This window comes from Staurois parvus, unplaced genomic scaffold (assembly GCF_062004578.1).
Source record: "Staurois parvus isolate SC_StPar_1 unplaced genomic scaffold, SC_StPar_1.0 ptg000293l, whole genome shotgun sequence".
Lineage (NCBI taxonomy): Eukaryota > Metazoa > Chordata > Amphibia > Anura > Ranidae > Staurois > Staurois parvus.
Window position 1 is genome coordinate 2,911,736 of NW_028318089.1, and position 22,413 is coordinate 2,934,148.

The window sequence follows — 22,413 nt, forward strand, 5'->3', positions numbered from 1 at the left end:
GTCGGTGTATACGGTCCCTCGGTGTATAGAATAGGGGGTGTCGGTGTATACGGTCCCTCGGTGTACAGAATATGGGGTGTCGGTGTATACGGTCCCTCGGTGTACAGAATACGGGGTGTCGGTGTATACGGTCCCTCGGTGTACAGAATACGGGGTGTCGGTGTATACGGTCCCTCGGTGTACAGAATACGGGGTGTCGGTGTATACGGTCCCTCGGTGTACAGAATACGGGGTGTCGGTGTATACGGTCCCTCGGTGTACAGAATACGGGGTGTCGGTGTATACGGTCCCTCGGTGTACAGAATACGGGGTGTCGGTGTATACGGTCCCTCGGTGTACAGAATACGGGGTGTCGGTGTATACGGTCCCTCAGTGTACAGAATACGGGGTGTCGGTGTATACGGTCCCTCAGTATATAGAATACGGGGTGTCGATGTATACAGTGTACAGAATACGGGGTGTCGGTGTATACAGTGTACAGAATACGGGGTGTCGGTGTATACGGTCCCTCGGTGTACAGAATACGGGGTGTCGGTGTATACGGTCCCTCGGTGTACAGAATACGGGGTGTCTGTGTATACGGTCCCTCGGTATACAGAATACGGGGTGTCTGTGTATACGGTCCCTCGGTATACAGAATACGGGGTGTCTGTGTATACGGTCCCTCGGTATACAGAATACGGGGTGTCGGTGTATACGGTCCCTCGGTGTATAGAATACGGGGTGTCGGTGTATACGGTCCCTCGGTGTATAGAATACGGGGTGTCGGTGTATACGGTCCCTCGGTGTATAGAATACGGGGTGTCGGTGTATACGGTCCCTCGGTGTGTAGAACAAGGGTTGGGATTATAAATCAGGTCACATTTGTTCTGGGACACCGCCAGTCACGTGACCTCTTTAGTCTCTCTCCGGACAGGAAGGTGTTAACCTGTTGTGTGAGTCATGCCGTAGAGGCCTGTGGGAGATGTAGTTGTGTGGGTTGGGGGGTAAAGTGGTTTCGGGGTGTATTCCTCCTCTGGCGGGGAAGAGGCTCCTCTGTGTCCCGGCTGAGCTCAGTGTTCTCTCCGGACCGCTGTCTGTGTACCGCCTGCCCTCCGTAGACTAATCCTCGCACACCAAATCTTCCCCGTCACCATTGTACTCCACTTCCCGGCATGCTCAGCGCCGCTTCGCCTTCGTCAGCTGCACACCGCTTCCCCAGGTCAGCTGACTGGTGACTTGTGTGCTCTCCAGACTGGGAAACTTCTGCTGGAGAGAGCTGCTTCGGGGGGTCCGGACACAAGGTAAGGGGGAGGGGCTGTGCGGGTGAGGGACCCCCAGGACAGGAGGGTGTGGGTGCATGGTGAGCAGTCTGAGTGGGGCTCTAGTGCCCTGTCTGGCTGTTCTATTTGCTATAAATGCAGGATATGAATGGGGTCTAATAAAGTGTCATTGATTGGGTGTTGAGGTCCCATGTAGATGGGCGTACTCCTCCTTCCAGCATGCCTGGGAGCCCTGCTGCCTTGTGCTGCCCCCCATAGACATGAATGGGTGTAGGCGGCTGTACACGGGTGGTACATGTATGCAGACAGAAGACCCCACACACAGTCTGCAGACTTACACCTATCAGACACAACCTCATGACCTGTCACTGGAGTATCATTGATGATCTGTCAGCGGGATATATTAGGCAGAAAGTGAACATGTTGTCCCTGAGGTTGATGTGTTGAAAGCCAAAAAATTGTCATTGCAGTTTGTTGTGTATGGGGCTGTGTAAGCCTCAGACGGGTCAGGGGGCTCATGCTGATCCGTGTCTACAGTCAAAGACACCTACAATGGGCATGTGAGCATCAGAATTGGACCACGGAGCACTGGAAGAAGGTGGCCTGGTCTGATTGCATTTTCTTTTACGTCTTGTTGATGGCTGTGTGTGTTGCTTACCTGGAGAAGAGGTGGCACCAGGATACACTATGGGCAGAAGGGAAGTCTGCAGAGGCAGCGTGATGCTTTGGGCAATGTTCTGCTTGGAAACCTTGGCTCCTGCCATTCATGTGGATGTTACTGGACACATACTGACTACCTAAACAATTGTTGGTGACCAAGTAAACCCAGGATCTTGCATTCACGCCTTCTGGTCTCCCACAGTACACAAAACATGGAAATGCAATTATTTTAGTAAATATAAACTGCTAAATATATTTTCTTATCCGCAGTTAGAGCATTCTTGTGACTTTAATATCAGTGTCCGGCAGAGCACTGGTTAAAGCTTGTAGGAGGAGTTTCCATTCTCTGACTGTCCTGTGTGGCTGCATAACCCCTGACCCTCTCTCTGGCCAGTGCTGATTGGTCCTGTGCCGATCACATGCACCCTTCCAAAAAAACAAAACAAAAAAAACTATAGCAATACATCTCAAATGGAGCATGTGCAGAGTGACTCCTAGAGCTCTGAGTAATGGAAACGCATACTGCGCCCTCACAAGGCCGTGTGAACGGGCAAGGACGCCATGTTGTTAAGATTCAGCCATGACCGTTCCTAGCACTAGTTGGTGAATAGCAGCGGTGGTTCCCTTCTAGTCATCCCCCCAGAAAGCCTCTGGTGCATTATACAAGTGATAACTGTTGCCAGAGCCATATGTCATATCAGGACAGATACAGGCCTTCTCATGCCTATTATCCCAGTCCCCCATTCTAGTCTGAAAACCCTATGTTAGATCTCGCCAGGTGGTGCCCCTGGCTGCCCACTTGACAGACCTACCCAAAGCGTGGAGTCTAAGTCCCGGTCTGTGCTTTCACCAGGGCCCCTGATGGTGGGGATGGACTTGAAACAGACCGGGACCAGGTCACGACCTCCGAGCAGGCCCACCAGTGGCAGGGGCAACCTCCGGGGATGTATTGGTACCGGGAGAGCCAGATGTGAGGAGGACGGCAGGACCTAGCAGGATGGATCACGAGCGGGGTCCCGTGGGGTAGGCGAGGTACAGAGTCGGCAGGCGGAGAGTAGTCAGGTCACACGCAGGGTCAGCAGGATAAGTCAGTCCGTAGAGAGGTCAAAACAAGCCGAGGGTCAGGATGGGAGAAGGCAGAGTAGTCAGGACAATCCGGGTCAACACAGGAGTAGGCAGCGTAGTCAGGGTCAATCAGGGTCAAAAACACAGGTACAGGACTCAGGAACTCAGATAGACCTTGCGGCGATTACTGACAGTGCAGGGCATCTTTAAATATTGCGCCCTGCACTGTCATTGGCCGCTCGGGACGCGCCCCCGGGCTGTCATTGGCCGCCCGAGGCGCGCCCGCGGGTCCCACTGCGCATGCGCGGCATCCTGTCATCCACGGCTCGCCGGGACCTAGTGCCTGTGTCCCGGCGTGAGCCGTCGCCAGTGCGCATGCGCCGGCCGACAGGACGCCGCGATCCCTGACACCCTAATAAAACTGTCACTCTGGCAAGCTTGCGTAATCTGAAGACCTAACAGACCTTGGGTCGTAAATACCTCAGTGGAATACACATCTATCAGCCAAGATTCTGCTTGAGGTGATTGTAGCCATTTGTGTGTGTTTTTTTTTTTCTGGTTTTTTTTTTCTCCCCTTTTTCAACATCTTTTCTAACATTCTGCTAAAACTTTGTGAAATAGTACTGCCTGGACCTTCAAGAAGTGGACATGCCCAGAAAGCTTGTCCTCAAAATTGTATGTTAGTGCAAATAAAAAATGTATCACATCAGTACTCAATTGTTCCAGCCAAGATTCTGAAATTTCAGCATGTTTCATAACTTCTGGAATTATGACGGCATAGCCAGAATAAAATCCTATTTACCCCCCCTCAGTTATTGGGTAGCATTTTGAACCCCTCTATTCTAGGAGGTACCAGAGTGGCTTAGGCCTCCACACCCCTCCTACAAGAACTAGATCTCCGAGACCTGCCATATCTAGATCCATTTAGAAGCTAATTGCATGCTGGACAATAATCTGCATGGTAGCAGACTGTAAATGGTATTCAGAAATATGAATACTTGTAAGATAATGTATTTGGGACTTGGTCATGAATATTGTGACCTGTCAGCACCCACCCTTTAAACTGGATGATTGGTCAGATGGTCTCTGTAAACACCCCCACCTTCAACTCTCTACTCTCGCCACCCCCACCTCCACCCAGCACCTCACTCACTGCCCTTGAGATTGCCAATCACTTCAAAAACAAGATTGACACAATTCGCAAGGACATCGCCGCAACTCGCACGCCCTCTCAAACTGTCCCCTCTCACACAGCTACCCCCTTATCCCCCCTCCCCCTCGACATAACCTGCAGGGACTTCGTCGCTGCTCAAACTCTCTCCAACCCCCTTCACCCTCACTCAGCTACCCCCTCATCACCCCTCTCCCAGGGCCCCACCACTGCTCTGACCTCCTCTTCCACCCCACCCTACATTCCTCATACTGAAGCTCCCCCCACACTCCGCACCTTTGACCTTACTACCATCGAGGAAGTCTCCAAGATCCTCTCTGATGCCCGCCTCACCACCTGCCCCCTCGACCCTATCCCCTCACAACTCCTACGACCTTCCTCCTCCTCCATCCTACGCTCCCTCACCCACATCTTCAATCTCTCTCTCTCCTCAGGCACTTTCCCCTCCCCTCTGAAACATGCACACATCACCCCCATACTTAAAAAGCCCTCCCTGGACCCCAATGACCCGAACAACCTCAGACCCATCTCCCTGCTCCCATTTACATCTAAACTCCTCGAGCGCCTAGTCTACGCCCGCCTATGCTCTCACCTCAACGACAACAACCTCCTCGATCCCCTACAGTCCGGCTTCCGTCCCCTACACTCCACCGAAACTGCCTTACTCAAACTCTCCAACGACCTGCTAACCGCCAAAGCTAATGGCCACTATTCAGTGCTCCTACTCCTTGACCTCTCTGCGGCCTTCGACACAGTCGACCACCCCCTCCTCCTCAAAAAACTACACTCCCTCGGCCTCAGAGATTCTGCTCTCTCCTGGCTCTCATCCTACCTGTCACAACGCTCCTTCAGCGTTACCTATAATGCTACCACCTCCCCCTCACTCCCCCTCTCTGTTGGGGTCCCTCAAGGCTCTGTCCTTGGGCCCCTTCTCTTCTCCATCTATACCTCCTCCCTTGGCCAACTCATACACTCTCACGGCTTCAACTACCACCTCTATGCCGACGACACACAAATCTATCTCTCAACCCCCCACCTCACCCCCTTGGTCTCAGCCCGAATCACACACCTACTGAGCGACATATCAGACTGGATGTCGCTCCACTTCCTTAAATTGAACCTCTCCAAAACCGAGTTTCTTGTCTTCCCCCCCAGCCCGGACACCACCCCCCATTGATTTCTCCGTCACATCCAACAACGCTACCATCAAACCCGCCCTGCAGGCCAGAGTACTGGGTGTCATTCTGGACTCCAACCTATCCTTCCAGCCCCAAGTCCAATCTTTAACAAACTCGTGCAGACTCCACCTCCGCAACATCGCCAAAATCCGCACGTTCCTAACCCCAGAAACCACTAAACAGCTCATCCACTCTCTCATATCACGACTCGACTACTGCAACTCCCTCCTCACTGGCCTGCCTTGCCGCTGGCTATCCCCGCTTCAGTCGATCCTGAATACGGCTGCCAGACTCATTCACCTTTCCAACCGCTCTGTCTCCGCCACCCCCCTCTGCCATTCCCTCCACTGGCTTCCGATTGTGCAACGGATCAAATTCAAAATCCTAACGCTGACGTACAAAGCTGTCCACCATACTGCCCCGAACTACATCACTGACCTAATATCCAAGTACCGCCCAGCACGCACACTCCGCTCCTCACAAGACCTCCTTCTCTCTAGTTCCCTGGTCTCCTCCTCCCATGCCCGCCTCCAGGACTTCTCCAGGGTGTCACCAATCCTCTGGAACTCCCTGCCCCAACCCATCAGATTATCACCTACTCTCCTCTCCTTTAGGCGCACCCTGAAAACCCATCTCTTCAGGGAAGCCTACGCCACCCCCTGCTAACTTGCCGACCTCCTCCACTCTTCCTACCACTCCATCCCCCACAGCTATCTCCTCCTGTGCCACCATCCCCTCCCTCCTAGATTGTAAGCTCCAAAGAGCAGGGCCCTTGAACCCCTCGTGTATCACATTGTATTGGTATTGTTCTGTCACATGTTCTGTCCCCCTTTGTAATGTACAGCGCTGAGCGAACTATTGGCGCTTTATAAATACTGTATAATAACATCCCCCCCCCCCCCTTGATAAGATGAAGAGATTGCAAGCAGCTTCGGTAGCTCTCGTTTTTAACATCAACCTATGCAGGCCATAGACGGGTCGTTTATCGGCCACATTTTTGTCTGCACGAAAAATCGGCTGATATTCACGCCGTTAGTGGGGCCAGCCCATCGGCCGTTTTTCGCGGATCTTCTCGTTTATTTTAATCGGTCATGCTGGAAAATCGGCCGTTTTTCGTGGACATTGGTAGCTGCATCGGCAACGGGACTGACCGATTTTTCGTTTATCGGCCGACAATTCCGCTGATAAATGGCCCGTCTATGGCCTGCCTAAGGAACACCTAACCGGACTTGAGAGAGCCACTGCAAGGTTTTTGCTTGGAGAATTGGACTCTGCTAAAACCAGGGACTTTGCAAATATTCTTAATTTTCAGCTCTATTTTTAATTCTGTTGCTTTATTGTTCTCTTTATTTCTTTGTAACACTTTTTTTTTTTTTTTTTTCCTGTAAATATTTTATTTGTACCATTTTGACCTTTTCATCGTTAAACCCTGTTTTGAAAGTGTTAAACTGTCCCTAGTGCTTTTAATGCAAAATAAAAGAATTCCTGTCTCTTGAAGGGTGCTACTGTAATATAATCAAATCAAATATAATAATATAAGCAAATCAAGGGAGTCCCTTGGGTACCCCCAGGTCATCAGAATTAGTGTTCCTGTTGCAAGATTTCCCCTCTATTTTCTGGGAACAACCCAAAACTTGGGATTTTCTTTTACCTTCATTGATAATGGTAAACAGGTGTGTTTTTTTTGTTAATTTTTTTATAAATTTTGGATCGATTCCACTACTAATGCTTAGAAAATCGATTGTTTGGCTCAAAAGATCCAACGCGACGGTTAGATTTTTGCCATAAAACTTTGCATTTTGATAATTTAAATTAGTTTACAAATGTTTCAAAAGTCGAATGATAGTTTTTAGAAACTACTTTCTAACCGTGTATGGTGGCCAGCATTAGGCTGCATTTCCAATAATCTGTGTTTTGGGTTACTTAAATGCAGGAGAAGTTTTCTGGGAAATGTACAGTGGGGCAAAAAAGTATTTAGTCAGCCACCAATTGTGCAAGTTCTCCCACTTAAAAAGATGAGAGACGCCTGTAATTGGCATCATAGGTAGACCTCAACTATGAGAGACAAAATGAGAAAAAAAATCCAGACAATCACATTGGCTGATTTGGAAAGAATTTATTTGCAAATTATGGTGGAAAATAAGTATTTGGTCAATATCAAAAGTTCATCTCAATACTTTGTTATATATCCTTTGTTGGCAATGACAGAGGTCAAACGTTTCCTGTAAGTCTTCACAAGGTTGGCACACACTGTTGCTGGTATGTTGGCCCATTCCTCCATGCAGATCTCCTCTAGAGCAGTGATGTTTTGGGGCTGTTGCTGGGCAACACGGACTTTCAACTCCCTCCAAAGGTTTTCTATGGGGTTGAGATCTGGAGACTGGCTAGGCCACTCCAGGACCTTGAGATGCTTCTTACGAAGCCACTCCTTCGTTGCCCGGGCGGTATGTTTGGGATCATTGTCATGTTGGAAGACCCAGCCACGTTTCATCTTCAATGCCCTTGCTGATGGAAGGAGGTTTGCACTCAAAATCTCACGATACATGGCCCCATTCATTCTGTCCTGTACATGGATCAGTCGTTCTGGTCCCTTTGCGGAGAAACAGCCCCAAAGCATGATGTTGCCACCCCCATGCTTCACAGTAGGTATGGTGTTCTTTGGATGCAACACAGCATTCTCTCTCCTCCAAACACGATGAGTTGTGTTTCTACCAAACAGTTCTATTTTGGTTTCATCTGACCATATGACATTCTCCCAATCCTCTTCTGGATCATCCAAATGCTCTCTAGCAGACTTCAGATGGGCCCGGACATGTACTGGCTTAAGCAGGGGGACACATCTGGCACTGCAGGATCTGAGTCCCTGGCGGCATAGTGTGTTACTGATGGTAGCCTTTGTTACGTTGGTCCCAGCTCTCTGCAGGTCATTCACTAAGTCCCCCCCCTGTGGTCCTGGGATTTTTCCTCACCGTTCTTGTGATCATTTTGACCCCACAGGGTGAGATCTTGCGTGGAGCCCCAGATCGAGGGAGATTCAGTGGTCTTGTATGTCTTCCATTTTCTAATTATTGCTCCCACAGTTGATTTGTTCACACCAAGCTGCTCGCCTATTGCAGATTCAGTCTTCCCAGCCTGGTGCAGGTCTACAATTTCGTTTCTGGTGTTCTTCGACATCTCTTTGGTCTTCACCATAGTGGAGTTTGGAGTGTGACTGTTTGAGGTTGTGGACAGGTGTCTTTTATACTGATAACAAGTTCAAACAGGTGCCATTGATACAGGTAATGAGTGCAGGACAGAGGAGCCTCTTAAAGAAGAAGGTACAGGTCTGTGAGAGCCAGAAATCCTGCTTGTTTGTAGGTGACCAAATACTTATTTTCCACCATAATTTGCAAATAAATTCTTTCCAAATCAGCCGATGTGATTGTCTGGATTTTTTTTCTCATTTTGTCTCTCATAGTTGAGGTCTACCTATGATGCCAATTACAGGCCTCTCATCTTTTTAAGTGGGAGAACTTGCACAATTGGTGGCTGACTAAATACTTTTTTGCCCCACTGTATATAATTAAAAAAAAAACATTGTAGGATTCAGTCACCCAACTGTATTGACTTATGTAGGATCTTACTGGCAGGCAGATCCTGCATAAAAAGCTGACCACATGTAATGTTTGTGCTAGTGTTTACATGTGTACAGAGTACATGGACCCTATTGGCAGCTGCTGCTCAGGGCTGACATATAAATATCAGCATTGTGCTGCCAGCAGAGCCACCACTGGTGATTACGCGCTATGGCTGGTGATTACGCGCTATGGCTGGTGATTACACACTATTGATGTTTACATGTCAACCCTGAATGAGTCATTGACAAGGCAGCACGTATAATAATGACCTCAGATTATACTGAATCACTGAAGACCAAGATAATTCAGCACATTCATTGCTGCCTCATCAATGACTTATTCAGGACCAACATGTAAACATCTATAGTGTGTAACCAGCTCCATTGGCTATACATTGAGTGTCAGACCTGAGCAGTGGCCAGTACGGTCCGTATGCACTAGTAAACATTAGCAACAGCGTTTACATATGTGCAACGTAAAATATGACCAACGATGAAGTTTTTTTTTTTTTTTTTTTGTGTGTGTCTGTGTGTTAATGCTGATGAACGCAGTGCAACATTAAAATGATATGCAAAACTGAATTGGCCCATCTATACTGCTGCATACAGGTGTGTATAAACCTGTATGCCATACTCGCCTGTAGGTGGTGTTTTTGATGCTTGTGTGGATGAGCCTCTATGCTTCTCCGATCAAATTCTTCTGCATTGAGATGCCTTTACCTTTACAGTTTACATCTATTTAGATGCATTCAGAGTATTTAATCTTCTGGATGCACAGCATTCTTTTCTCTTACTGCAGTTATAAACTGAATGCAGGTGATTGCAGAATGTGAATTACACTGCTCAAAAATATTAAAGGAACACTTTGAAAACACATCAGATCTCAATGGGGAAAAAATCTAATGCTGGATATCTATACTGATATGGACTTGGTATTATGAATGTAAGGATGCCCCATCATTTGATGGGAATGAAAATTACCAAGCTACAGAGGACTGAATTTAAAGACACCCTGAAAAATCAGAGTGAAAAAATGATGCAGCAGGCTACTCCAGCAACTCAAAATGGTACTCCGTAGTTTGTATGGCCCTCACGTGCTTGTATGCATGCCTGACAACGTCGTGGGCATGCTCCTAATGAGACGATGGATGGTGTCATGGGGTATTTCCTCCTAGATCTGGATCAGGGCATCACTGAGCTCCTGAACAGTCTGAGGTGCAACCTGTTGAAGTCGGATGGACCGAAACATGATATTGATTTAGTCAAGGACTGAATCGTCCAGTGCTTATCTGTTCCTGTTCTAATTTATGACGCTAGCTTTGGAATGTGCGCACACTGGAAGAGACTCACGCTGACACACAAGTTCAGTCTATGAACACTTCTAGTTTATTATAATGAGAAAGTGAGCTTATATATGCAGAATGATGCGAGAGTCATGTGACAACAGCATAAGCATTATATTAGTCTTTGATTGGTCATTTCCACACGAAAACAATCTCCGTCATGGTATAGGTGTGATCTTCTTCCAGGCCTTATCTTTTAGGAAAACATTCTTTTGTCTTCCAAATCACACGGTGGGAGGGGGTCTGTGTGTGTGAGCAGACATTTCTTAAGCAAGGATTTCTTATAGTACCACAAAGCCCAGCAGGCAGAAAATATTCACACAACATATGTATTAAAGTATAAAAGTAAATATTTATAAAACTTATAGAAATAGCGTATATATATATATTCAATAGGAAACGAAATAGGCATTTTACCAAATCCATCACAATATTCCAGAAGTGTTCTATTGGATTTAGGTCAGGCGCGCATCGGGGCCATTCAATGGTATCAGTTCCTTCATCCTCCATGAACAGCCTGCATACTCTCAACACATGAATCAAGAAAAGGTGCAGCGCATAAAATAGAACAGATTCGTATCTATAAAATAATCCTTATCAACCAAAATTCCTTAAAGTGCAAATAGAATAAACCAAAGAACACATATAATTCCCATTAACTGCTCTATGGCGTGATGGTGCTATTCAAGGTGAAATCCCAGCAGAGTACACGTGAATGTTCTGGGGATCAGTAGTATAGGGTGAGAAGTAGTTATTATCCGGTGGTGTGCGATAGATTAGTGGGATTGCAATCTTAATGCGCATTGGTCATAAACATCAGCCTGGAGATCTCCCCTCTCTGGAATCTGGTCTGGTCTAAGATTCTCTCCCTCTGATGGTATGGGAATTAATTGATGTCAATCAGAGGTCCCTTTTATGGGTTGTGTAGTATGGTCTGGTCATAGGGAAACAAATCCTTCCTCCGGGCTGGATGAGATCTGAGTCCTGAGGGTTTAAGTGTTCATGGTGGAGCAAAAAATAGGGGATCCCATAGTGTAGTAAGCTTGTAATTTTATTGGAGAATTATTCAAGGGTAAAATAATGGTGTACACACATGTAAAATCTGGCAAGTAGCTAAAATGATCAAGGTAGCTATATAGCTCTGTAGGTAACAAGGTGATATGTAGCCTGTGCTGCCAATGTTACTAACCAGTCAGCATGTAAAGATGGCCACCGAATTTCCGTGATATGGCAGCGTGACGTCACTGCGTAGTGAGGCTCCTCCTTGATGCCTTTCGTATAATCATACGGTTTCAAAGTGGTGATGCCTTCAAAATACACTTTAAAAGGAAGGCCTACCAAAATTGTATGACCCCCCCCCCCCTCCTTTTTTTTTTTTTTTTTTTTTCTGTAATGCAGTACACCATTGGGACTGGAGAGCGCAGTCTAAGTGCAGTATAAAATCACATTTATTAGATCCAAATGACAAACGGCAACTCACAAAATCACAGGTACAAAGTAAGTGCAAAAGAAGGCGCACCAGCCTTGTGCATTACCTCAGTGACAACATGTTTATTAAACGGATAAAACGGATGTATACTAATGTTTTACATTGTATAGAAGAGATGTGGGGTTTTATTGACCCCAGATTTTTCCATAAAGGGGACCTGTCACTGCTTATTTCTATCAGGAGGGATATTTGAATTAAAAGTGATTTAAAATGATTTTTTTTTTTAAGTGCCCATGTCCCTCCCCCCCATGCTCGTGCACAGTGGGGAACGCATATGTAGGCCACGCCCAGGGGCGGACTGACCATTTGAGCTCTCGGGCACTGCCCAAGGTCCTGGGGTCAGTAGGGGGCCCCATGAAATGCCCCTGGTACCTTTTTTATAGGCTTTTTTGGGTGTGCTTTGAGTGTGGGCAAGGACACAGGGGCCCCATGATCCCCTATTGCCCGGGGGCCCCATGAGTTGTCAGTCCGCCCCTGGTCATGCCCACATATGAAAACAGTGTTCAAACCACATGTGAGTTATCACCGCGAACATCAGAGCGAGAGCAATACTTCTAGCACTTGACCTTTGCTGTAACTTTAAACTTGTAACCTGTAGACATTTTTAAAGAGTCAAATGGAGAAACCGAAAAAGGGCGCACCGACCTAGTGCATTATCGTTTAAAATAATTGATTAAAGAAACAAAAATAGGTATCATACTCACAATGAACATAACACAGGCATGTCAAACTGAACAAGATGTATGATCCAAACAACATCTGAGTCCATACGATGGAACCCTGGATGACCAACTGGCTAACGCAGAGCCAAGAGGCTCCGAAGAAGAGGTTGTGTCCTCAAAACGCGTTAGCCAGTTGGTCATCCAGGGTTCCATCGTATGGACTCAGATGTTGTTTGGATCGTACATCTTGTTCAGTTTGACATGCCTGTGTTATTATGTCCATTGTGAGTATGATACCTATTTTTGTTTCTTTAATAAATTATTTTAAACGATAATGCACTAGGTCGGTGCGCCCTTTTTCTGTTTCTCCATTTGTATCCAGTGTATTCGGACCACCCCGGTCTGTTGAGGGCAGCAAGCAGAGCATATCCCAGAACATTCCTATTGGGTCTACTGAGTCCTTTCCTAGCGCAGGAGTAAAGTGTTTGTTGTGTTTTATTTTTAAAGAGTCACCTGTGGAGATTAAGTACCGTAATTTAGTGCCATTCCACGAGTGTGCGCAATTTTAAAGTATGACATGTTTGGTATCTACTCGGTGTAACATCATCTTTCTTATTTTACAAAAAAATTGGGGTATATGTTGTGCTTTTATTTTTTTTTTTTCATTCATTAAAGTGTTTTTTTTTTTAAATTGCGTTTTTAAAAAATGTCTGTTTCGGTTTTCGGCCAAGTGCATCCTGAATTTTTGGTTTTTGCACCAGAATGTTCACTTCGGCGCACCACTAACTTTTAACTTGGGCTGCAGGGGATTGCTAGGTAAACGCTTGGCTCGCTGCTGTGGCGCAGTCTTGCTGTTTTAAAATTGCCATTCAGCAATTTAAAAATAGTAAAATTCAGTCATCAGGAGGCTGCAGTAACACCTCCTGAACGTCTGTACGCTATAAAGCCCTCTGAAAAACAATCTACTGCAAATTGCTTTTCAGAGGGCAGCTGACATTACCACAAGTGTGAAAAAACCCTTAGGCCCCTATCACATTGATGCATGCAGGACCTATAAGTGCGCTTTTAGTGCACCAAAACTGCAAGGCACAATAAATCTCACCCAAGAACAGTGAGACCCTTACTGATAGACCAAAAAGTGCAAGAAATCAAAATAACCCCAGATATAAGGTGTGTGTTTTTTCATACTCCTTAAATGTTAATTTGTTATACAAAACTCGCCGACATATACAGCATACTTTAGATTGTACACCCCTTGAGGGTTAGGGACTGATGTGAATGTACAATATATATGTAAAGCGCTGCGTAAATTGATGGCGCTATATAAGTACCTGACATAAATACATTTCATGAAAAATAAAACAAGACAAATGAAGGTAAATTTCCTGATGTGCTACTGATTATTGTCCCTCTTGTTGGACTGTCAGAAATCTTCCTTTATTGGCAGGCTTCAGAAATATGTATACAGATGCTTCTCATCCGGGAAGGTTTGAACCAGAACCGTGGGGGATGGGCAGGGGTGCAGGCATTAGGGCTTATTCACATGGGTGCAGAGGTGACATGGCTTAAAGAAATGTTTGTTTTTGCTTCTGGCGGCTCAGTGTGGATCTGTTTGCAGGCAGCCTGTGTTACTTATGCAGGCCATAGATGGGGAGAAAAACGGCAGATTTTTCTTTTAAAAAACGAAAATTCGGTCGTTCAAGCGGCTGACGTTACCATCAATGGTAAAAAAAATCGGCCGATTTTCATCCCTTCTACAGCCGGCAAAAAGTGTCCCTGCAGAGAGCTCCGCTATTTCTGACAGTTCCTTCACATTTACAGTGGTTGAAACATTGTATCTATTTGTTTCCATTTAGGATACAGATGTTTTTATTCGGAAACAAATAGATACATTGTTGCAACCGCTGTAAATGTCAAAGAACTGTCAGAGAACTGTCAGAAATAGCGGAGCTCTCTGCAGAGACACTTTTTGCTGGACTGGAATTCTTCTTATTTTCATCCTACTTCTTCTTCTTCTTCTTCTTCTTCTTCTTCTTCATCCTCATACTCATCCTCTTCTTCTTCTTCTTCTTCTTCTTCTTCTTCATCCTCATCCTCTTTTTCTTCATCCTCATCCTCATCCCCTTCTTCTTCTTCTTCTTCTTCTTCTTCTTCTTCTTCTTCTTCTTCTTCTTTTTCTTTTTCTTTTTCTTCTTCTCCTTCTTCATCTTCTTCATCTTCTTCATCTTCTTCCTCATCCTCTTCATCCTCATCCTCTTCATCCTCATCCTCATCCTCTTCATCCTCATCCTCTTCCTCCTCATCCTCTTCCTCCTCATCCTCTTCATCCTCTTCATCCTCATCATCCTCTTCATCCTCATCATCCTCATCATCCTCATCATCCTCATCCTCTTCATCCTCTTCATCCTCATCCTCTTCATCCTCATCCTCTTCTTCTTCTTCCTCCTCATCCTCTTCTTCATCCTCATCCTCTTCTTCATCCTCATCCTCTTCCTCCTCATCCTCTTCCTCCTCATCATCCTCTTCATCCTCATCATCCTCTTCATCCTCATCATCCTCTTCATCCTCATCATCCTCTTCATCCTCATCATCCTCTTCATCCTCATCATCCTCTTCATCCTCATCATCCTCTTCATCCTCATCATCCTCTTCATCCTCCTCATCCTCTTCATCCTCCTCATCCTCCTCATCCTCCTCATCCTCCTCATCCTCATCCTCTTCATCCTCATCTTCTTCATCCTCATCCTCTTCATCTTCATCCTCTTCTTCCTCATCCTCTTCTTCATCTTCATCCTCTTCTTCCTCATCCTCTTCTTCATCTTCATCCTCTTCTTCCTCATCCTCTTCTTCATCTTCATCCTCTTCTTCTTTTTCTTCTTTTTGTCTTCCTCTTGCAGGTCACTGCTCATGCGCAGATTTTTTATCGGCAAAAAATCGGCCGATTTGCCCACTAATTGCCGCGAAAATCGGCCGATCGGCAAAATCGGCCGATTTTTTTCCAACTTTACAGAAAAAAAAAAACGGCCAAAATACCGAAAAACGGCCGACCAAATAGCCCACTAACGATCCGAAAATCGGCCGATTTTCGACCCATCTATGGCCTGCATTAGTAGAGACACAATGATTGTATGAACATCAGAGCTTGACAGACTTACAAGGACGGGTGACCCCGGATACACACTTTCTGTACTCTACCTGGGTGTCCATACAGCCTCTGGGTCTCAATTAACTAACACGAGCCGCTGGCATGCAGCTCCCTGCTACGCACACTTGAAAGGATATTTAATGTTTTGTGTAGTTGTGCTTCTTCAAAATGTATCTAACCCCCTAAATAAAAATGTCACCTAAAGTAACTTGCCAGTCCTTAGATGTGGTGGCTGCAATCAAGTTTTTGTTTTGGTTTTTTTTTACTTTTTTTTTTTACTTTTTTTTTTATAACCTGCTGATTCTTCCAACAATAAACTAAAAGTTCTAGGGTGAAAACACTCTTAAAGTGTTATTAAACCCACCACAGTAAAATCAGTCTTTATATTATTATTATTATACATCATTTATATACGCCAACAGTTTGAGCAGCGCATTACAAAATGAAGGTAGACACTACAGTTACAATACAATTTGGTACAAGAGGAAGCAGATATGCAGTCAAGCATGCTTATTATACTCACTGTGGAACGTAAGCGGTTAATCCTCTGCACTGTGAGAAAAGGCTGTTTGATCCTGTCTTCTCTGGTCCTCCCCTTCTTTCACAGTCCCCAAACCATCTGCAGATAGTACAGAGCCTTAAGAGGCACTCTGCACATGCTCAGTTTGGTGTGTATTGCTAGAGAGATGTGTTTTTTTTGGGCAGGGTGCACATGATCAGCACAGGGCCATCCAGAGGCACTGTCCAGACAGAAGGCCAGGGGTCATGCAGCCTCTTAGGACAGTCAGGGGAGAATGAAAACTCCTCCTAAAAGCTTTAACCAGTGCTCTGCTGAAGTCACAAGGCTGCTCTAACTGTTGAGGTATTTTAGCAGTTTATATCTACTAAAATTTTGGTGGTTTCTCAGATAAGGCTGAGAACCATCAAGCGGCGGTAGCAGCGAGGGGCTTATTTTCAGATCGACCGAATGCCGATGGGGGTGGTTTTTCGGCCAACACGTTTCGGCCACAGAATCTTTGGTGCATACCTTTTTAGATTGTAAGCTCCACGAGCAGGGCCCTCCTATTCCTTCTGTACTGAAATGTATTGTAATTGTATTGTCTCCCATTATATTGTAAAGCGCTGTGCAAACTGTTGGCGCTATATAAATCATGTATAATAATAATAATATTAATACCTATTGTAACGCTTTACCTCATTGATTTGGCTTTGGAACAATAGCACTTGCAGAATGCAACTGTGTGGTTTTTCCAACATAAAAAAGACAATCTGTAGAAAAACATGATACAGTGCCTATAAAAAACTTAAATGGTAAGAATATTTATTGGTAATAGTGTTTTCTCTGTTTCACTCTTTGTACAGGCTGGTGTCCTCTGTTCCTTTTTTTAATCAATCCATCATAAAAGAAAAATCATGACTCCAGAACAGAAGAAACTGATGAACATCTTCATCTTGGGCTTTGCCTTTATGTTCATGTTCACTGCCTTTCAGACTTGCGGCAATGTTGCGGTATGTTTAACAATGTTCTTTATGTCTTACATGTTGTTTTTCACAGGAGACTTGTTAGTGTTTTTATCTTTTATCTTTGCCCTTAGATATGTTCTGTTCACTTTAACAAAGTATTTTGAAAGCTACTGTATTTTAAAAAACCTTTTGGGATAAAATTTAGGAAATGTTAAACCTCATGGCTGCTGACCAATGGGTGGAGATAGGCTGAGCTTAATGCGTCTGTCCCAAAATGTTTGATGGACCTGGAATGTCTTTCTCTCGGATCTTCAATGAGGTGCTGTAACCCCACCCCCAGCTTGCCATTGGTGTCAGTGGGAGGAATAGTGCCCCATCGTTGGTGTCAGTGGGAGGAATAGTGCCCCATCGTTGGTGTCAGTGGGGGGAGGAATAGTGCCCCATCGTTGGTGTCAGTGGGGGGAGGAATAGTGCCCCATCATTATTATCAGTGACACCAATGATGGGGCACTATTCCTCCCACTGACAGCAATGACACTTAACTAGCCGACCCCTGTTCCAGCATGGTGCTGCTGCAGCCAGCATACCTGGTTGCAACAGTACCATCTGCACGGCACACTTACCGGGCGGTCAGTTGTCCTCCTTCCTTCACTCCGGCCTCTCCCTCCCTTGATTTTTCGCGGGGCCGCTCTGCTCCGCCTCCTCGCCGTTGATTGGCCGCCTGTGTGCCTTTCCTGAGCTACAGTACTGGCGCCCAATCACCGGTGAGGAGGCGGAGCCGGGCGGCAGCACGGACATCGAGTGAGGGAGCTGCGCATCCTGGACTAGATCGTCGTGGGACCGGAGCCAGGTAAGAGACAGCAGCCCCCTGCCCGCCCCTGTACTTAGTGTCCCCTGCCGACGGGCCGGATGAATGTGCTCGGCGGGCCGCATGTGGCACACGGGCCGTAGTTTGAGGACCCCTGCTCTAAAGGTTTAACAATGCTATTTTACTTAGGGGGCATGATATGTTTCTGAGGGTGTGGTGTCTTTATGATTATTAATGTTTTGTATATATTACCATCTAAACCGGACATTTTAGCTACAAAGAGGTGTGCTCCTACATGGCGATCCATATTTAACCACTTCAAGTCCGGACACTTTCACCCCCTTCCTGTCCAGGCCAATTTTCAGCTTTCAGTGATATCACACTTTGAATGACAATTGCGCAGTCATGCAACACTGTACCTATATGAATTTTTTGGCATTTTTTTGAGACGGATAAAACTTTATTTTGGTGGTATTTATTCACCACTGGGATTTAAATTTTTTTTTTTGCTATATAAATGAAAAAGTCCAAAAATTTTGAAAAGTGTTTTACTTTTAAAATTTTGCAAATGAATAATCTTTCTTTAGAAATCTTGGCCAAAATGTATTCAGTTATCTTTTATAGTAAAAAAAAAAATAATAACCCAAATTACCGTATTTTTCGCTCCATAAGACGCACCTGACCATAAGACGCACCTAGGTTTTAGAGGCGAAAAACAAGAAAAAAATATTCTGAACCAATGGACTGCAGACATAGTACAGGGGATGACCAGAGACTGCGGACACAGTACAGGGGATGACCAGAGACTGCGGACACAGTACGGGAGATGACCAGAGACTGCGGACACAGTACGGGAGATGACCAGAGACTGCGGACACAGTACGGGAGATGACCAGAGACTGCGGACACAGTACGGGAGATGACCAGAGACTGCGGACACAGTACGGGAGATGACCAGAGACTGCGGACACAGTACGGGAGATGACCAGAGACTGCGGACACAGTACAGGGAAAATACCAGGGACACAGTACAGATGACCAGAGACTGCGGACACAGTACAGGGAAAATACCAGGGACACAGTACAGATGACCAGAGACTGCAGACAGTGCAGGGAATAACCAGAGACTGCAGACAGTGCAGGGGATGACCAGAGACTGCAGACAGTGCAGGGAATAACCAGAGACTGCAGACAGTGCAGGGGATGACCAGAGACTGCAGACAGTGCAGGGGATGACCAGAGACTGCTGACCTTTGGGGAGCGAGGGGGAGCGAGTATCTGAATTTGACAGGTACCCGCTCCCACTTCCGCGGAGTTGTCTTTCCCTCTTCTTCCCACACTGGCTTCTGTGACAGCCGGGTGCCCACTGCGCATGCGCGAGAAGCGCTGCGCTTTGTGAATGGCCCGGCGCCTTCTGGGACCTGTCATGTGTCCCAGAAAACACTGGACCATTCACAAAACGCAGCGCATGCGCAGTGGGCACCTGGCTGTCACAGAAGCCAGCGCGGGAAGACTGTGCAGCGCTGGAGCGAGGAACAGGTAAGGCCCTGCAGGAGAGAACAGCTGGCCCGGTATTCTGACATGGTGGCGGCAGAAATACCCGGACCGGGCACTTTATATTCGCTCCATAAGACGCACTGACATTTTCCCCCCTTTTTTGGGGGGAAAAAAGTGCGTCTTATGGAGCAAAAAATACGGTAGTTTATAACCAAAAATTATTAGAATTTAAAAAGAAAAAAATTTCATTTTTTTTTTTATTTTTGTTTTTTTTCATACTGTCACCCTAGCAGTACAATGTACCATAGTGACACTGTACTACTTGTGTGGGGGGGGGGGTGATGGTTTTGATTTTTTACACTGATTGGTTTTTACACCCATAAAGGCTGTAAAAGCAATTATTTCTCCTTCTCTCTGACTGCATTCTTGCAGCCATTGAGAAATTCTGTGAGAGCTTTAACTGGTCACAGCTTATCACATGGTACAAAGCTGCTGTGAATGGCCTTGTACCATGTGACCTCTGTGATCATTCACAGATTTCACTAGTAGTAAACAATGATGTCAGCAAGTGACATCTTGCTTACTACTATTCATGTGATCACTGATTGTCCAATCAGTGATCACATGATCGGGACCTCACACAGTGGTCACGTACAGCGATCAGTGTTCCTTTATGTCCTCCGGACATAGTGAGCACCCAATCGTGGTGCCGCGCGCTCCCAGGGAATGCGCACAGGCTGTAAATGTGGGCGCCATTTATGAACGGCAACCCGCTTCTGCACTGCTCCCATCCAACCATTTATGTACATGGGCCGAACAGTAAGTGGTTAAAGTATTAATGAAAATATTTTGGATACACTTTGAGCCCTTCTGCATTCCACTACTTAAGTATATCTAAGTGAAGCACATATATTTCATATTTCTAATAATAATACAGCAAACATAAATATGGTGATATTATGGCTGAGTACTTTGTAGATAAGATGATACAGCGGGAAAAATAACTATTGAACACGTCACCATTTTTCTCAGTAAATATATCTCTAAGGGTGCTATTGACATGAAATTTTCACCACATGTTGGTAACAACCCATACGATCCGTACATACAATGAAACCAAACACATAAGTTCAGAACTAAGTTATATGTAATAAAATGGAATGACACAGGGGAAAAAGTATCGAACACATGAAGAAAGGGAGGTGCAAAAAGCCAAGACACCAGCTGAAATCTATCAGTAATTAGACAGCAATTCTGTCCCTTGTCAGTGCAATTAAAGTGTTCCTAAACCCACACAGTAAAATCAGTCTGTATATGCAGTAAAGCATACTTGTTATACTCACTGTGGAACCTAAGGGGTTAATCCTCTGCATTGTGTAAAAATGCGGTTTGATCCTTTCTTCTCTGATCATCCCCTTCTTCCAGTGCCCCCCTCTTATCTCCTGATAGAACATATCAAGTGGAGTCACTCTGCACATGCTCAGGCAGGAAGGGGGTAAACGTGCCTGGTAGGCAAGTGGTTAATATCAATCCCTACTGATTGCCTATAATAAGGTGTCTTATAACCAAGGTGTCACACAAACCTCTTATGATGGGTACCAGAAAAAAGCTCTTTCAAGACCTTCGCAACTTTGTTGCAAAACATACTGATAGCATTGGTTACAGAAGGATTTCTAAACTTCTGAATGTTCTGGTGAGTACTGTTGGGGCCACGATCCAGAACTGGAAATAACATAATTTCACCATAAACCGACCATGACCAGGTGCTCCTTGCAAAGAATTCTGACAGAGGAGTGAAAAAGCATTATCAGAAAAGTTGTAAAAGAGCCAAGGACCACAGGTGCAGAGCTTCAGAAAGACTTGGCATTAGCAGGTATCAAAGAATACAATAAGTAATGCACTCAACCGCCATGGTCTGTATGCATGCTCACCAAGACTCCATTGCTGAAGAAAGAACATGTTGAAGCTCATTTAATGTTTGCTGCACAACAGTTAGACAAGCCTGTGAAATACTGGGAGAATACAGTCTGGTCAGATGAGACCAAAATTGAACTCTTTGGATGCCATAATACACACCATGTTTGGAGGTCAAATGACATTGCACATCACCCAAAAAACACCATACTAACTGAAGTTGGGAGGTGGAAACATCATGATTTGGGGCTGTTTTTTAGCATATGATACTGGCATACTTTATGTTGTTGAAGGAAGGATGATTGGAAAAATGTACAAAGACATTCTTGATAAAAATCTGCTGCCATCTACCAGGATGATGAAGATGAAACGAGGGTGGACATTTCAGAAAAACAATGATCCCAAACACAAAGCCAAGGAAACTTTCAACTGGTTTCAAAGAAAATAAAGCTGCTAGAATAGTCCAGCCAATCACTTGACTCCAATACAAAAACTATGGAAAGAACTAAAGGCTCACGGAACCTGCAAGATTTGAAGACTGCTTGTGTGGGGAAAAATGGACCAAAATTAGGGTTGCACCGATACTGAACATTTGAAAGAGTATCGGTACACTTTCAAATGCTCCAATGATGAAAACCGACCCCTTTATTGACAATTGTGTGTTAAAGCAATTCTAAAGGTTCTTTTTTTTTTTTTTTTTTTTTTTTTTTGAAAATAACAAACATGCTATTCTTACCTACTGTGTGCATTGGTTTTGCACAAAGCAGCCTGGATCCTCCTCTTCTCGGGTCCCCTGCAGGCTCTCCTGGCTCCTCCTGTCTGTCGGGTGCCCCCACAGCAAGCAGCTTGCTATGGGGGCACCCGCTGCTCCGTGTGTCTATTAACACATGGAGCCGCGGCTTGGCTCTGCCCCCTCTCTCCTCATTGGCTGGCTGACTGACTGTCAGTGACAGCCAATGGCTCCCGCTTGCTGTCTCAGCCAATGAGGAGGCAGAGACCCAGAACAGCTGAGGCTGTCATTCACATAGCTGGATCTCGATGGGGCTCAGGTAAGTATTGAAGGGGGCTGGGGGCACTGCTGCACACAGAAGGTTTTTTACCTTCATGCATAGAATGCATGAAGGTGAAAAACCTTCAGC

The 22,413-nt window shown here is 45.6% G+C and overlaps 1 protein-coding gene across 1 annotated transcript in view; it reads left to right on the forward strand.

The window, feature by feature from the left end:
- The first annotated feature begins 1,014 nt into the window (after positions 1 to 1,014).
- The window catches only part of MFSD11 (major facilitator superfamily domain containing 11), an 83,534-nt gene continuing 62,135 nt past the window's right edge, over positions 1,015 to 22,413 (forward strand). Inside the window, exons 1-2 of the mRNA XM_089682673.1 lie at positions 1,015 to 1,283; positions 16,954 to 17,100. Coding sequence (XP_089538799.1) covers positions 17,005 to 17,100 — 96 coding nt within the window. The 5' untranslated portion in view covers positions 1,015 to 1,283; positions 16,954 to 17,004. The remainder of the gene's footprint in view (positions 1,284 to 16,953; positions 17,101 to 22,413) is intronic.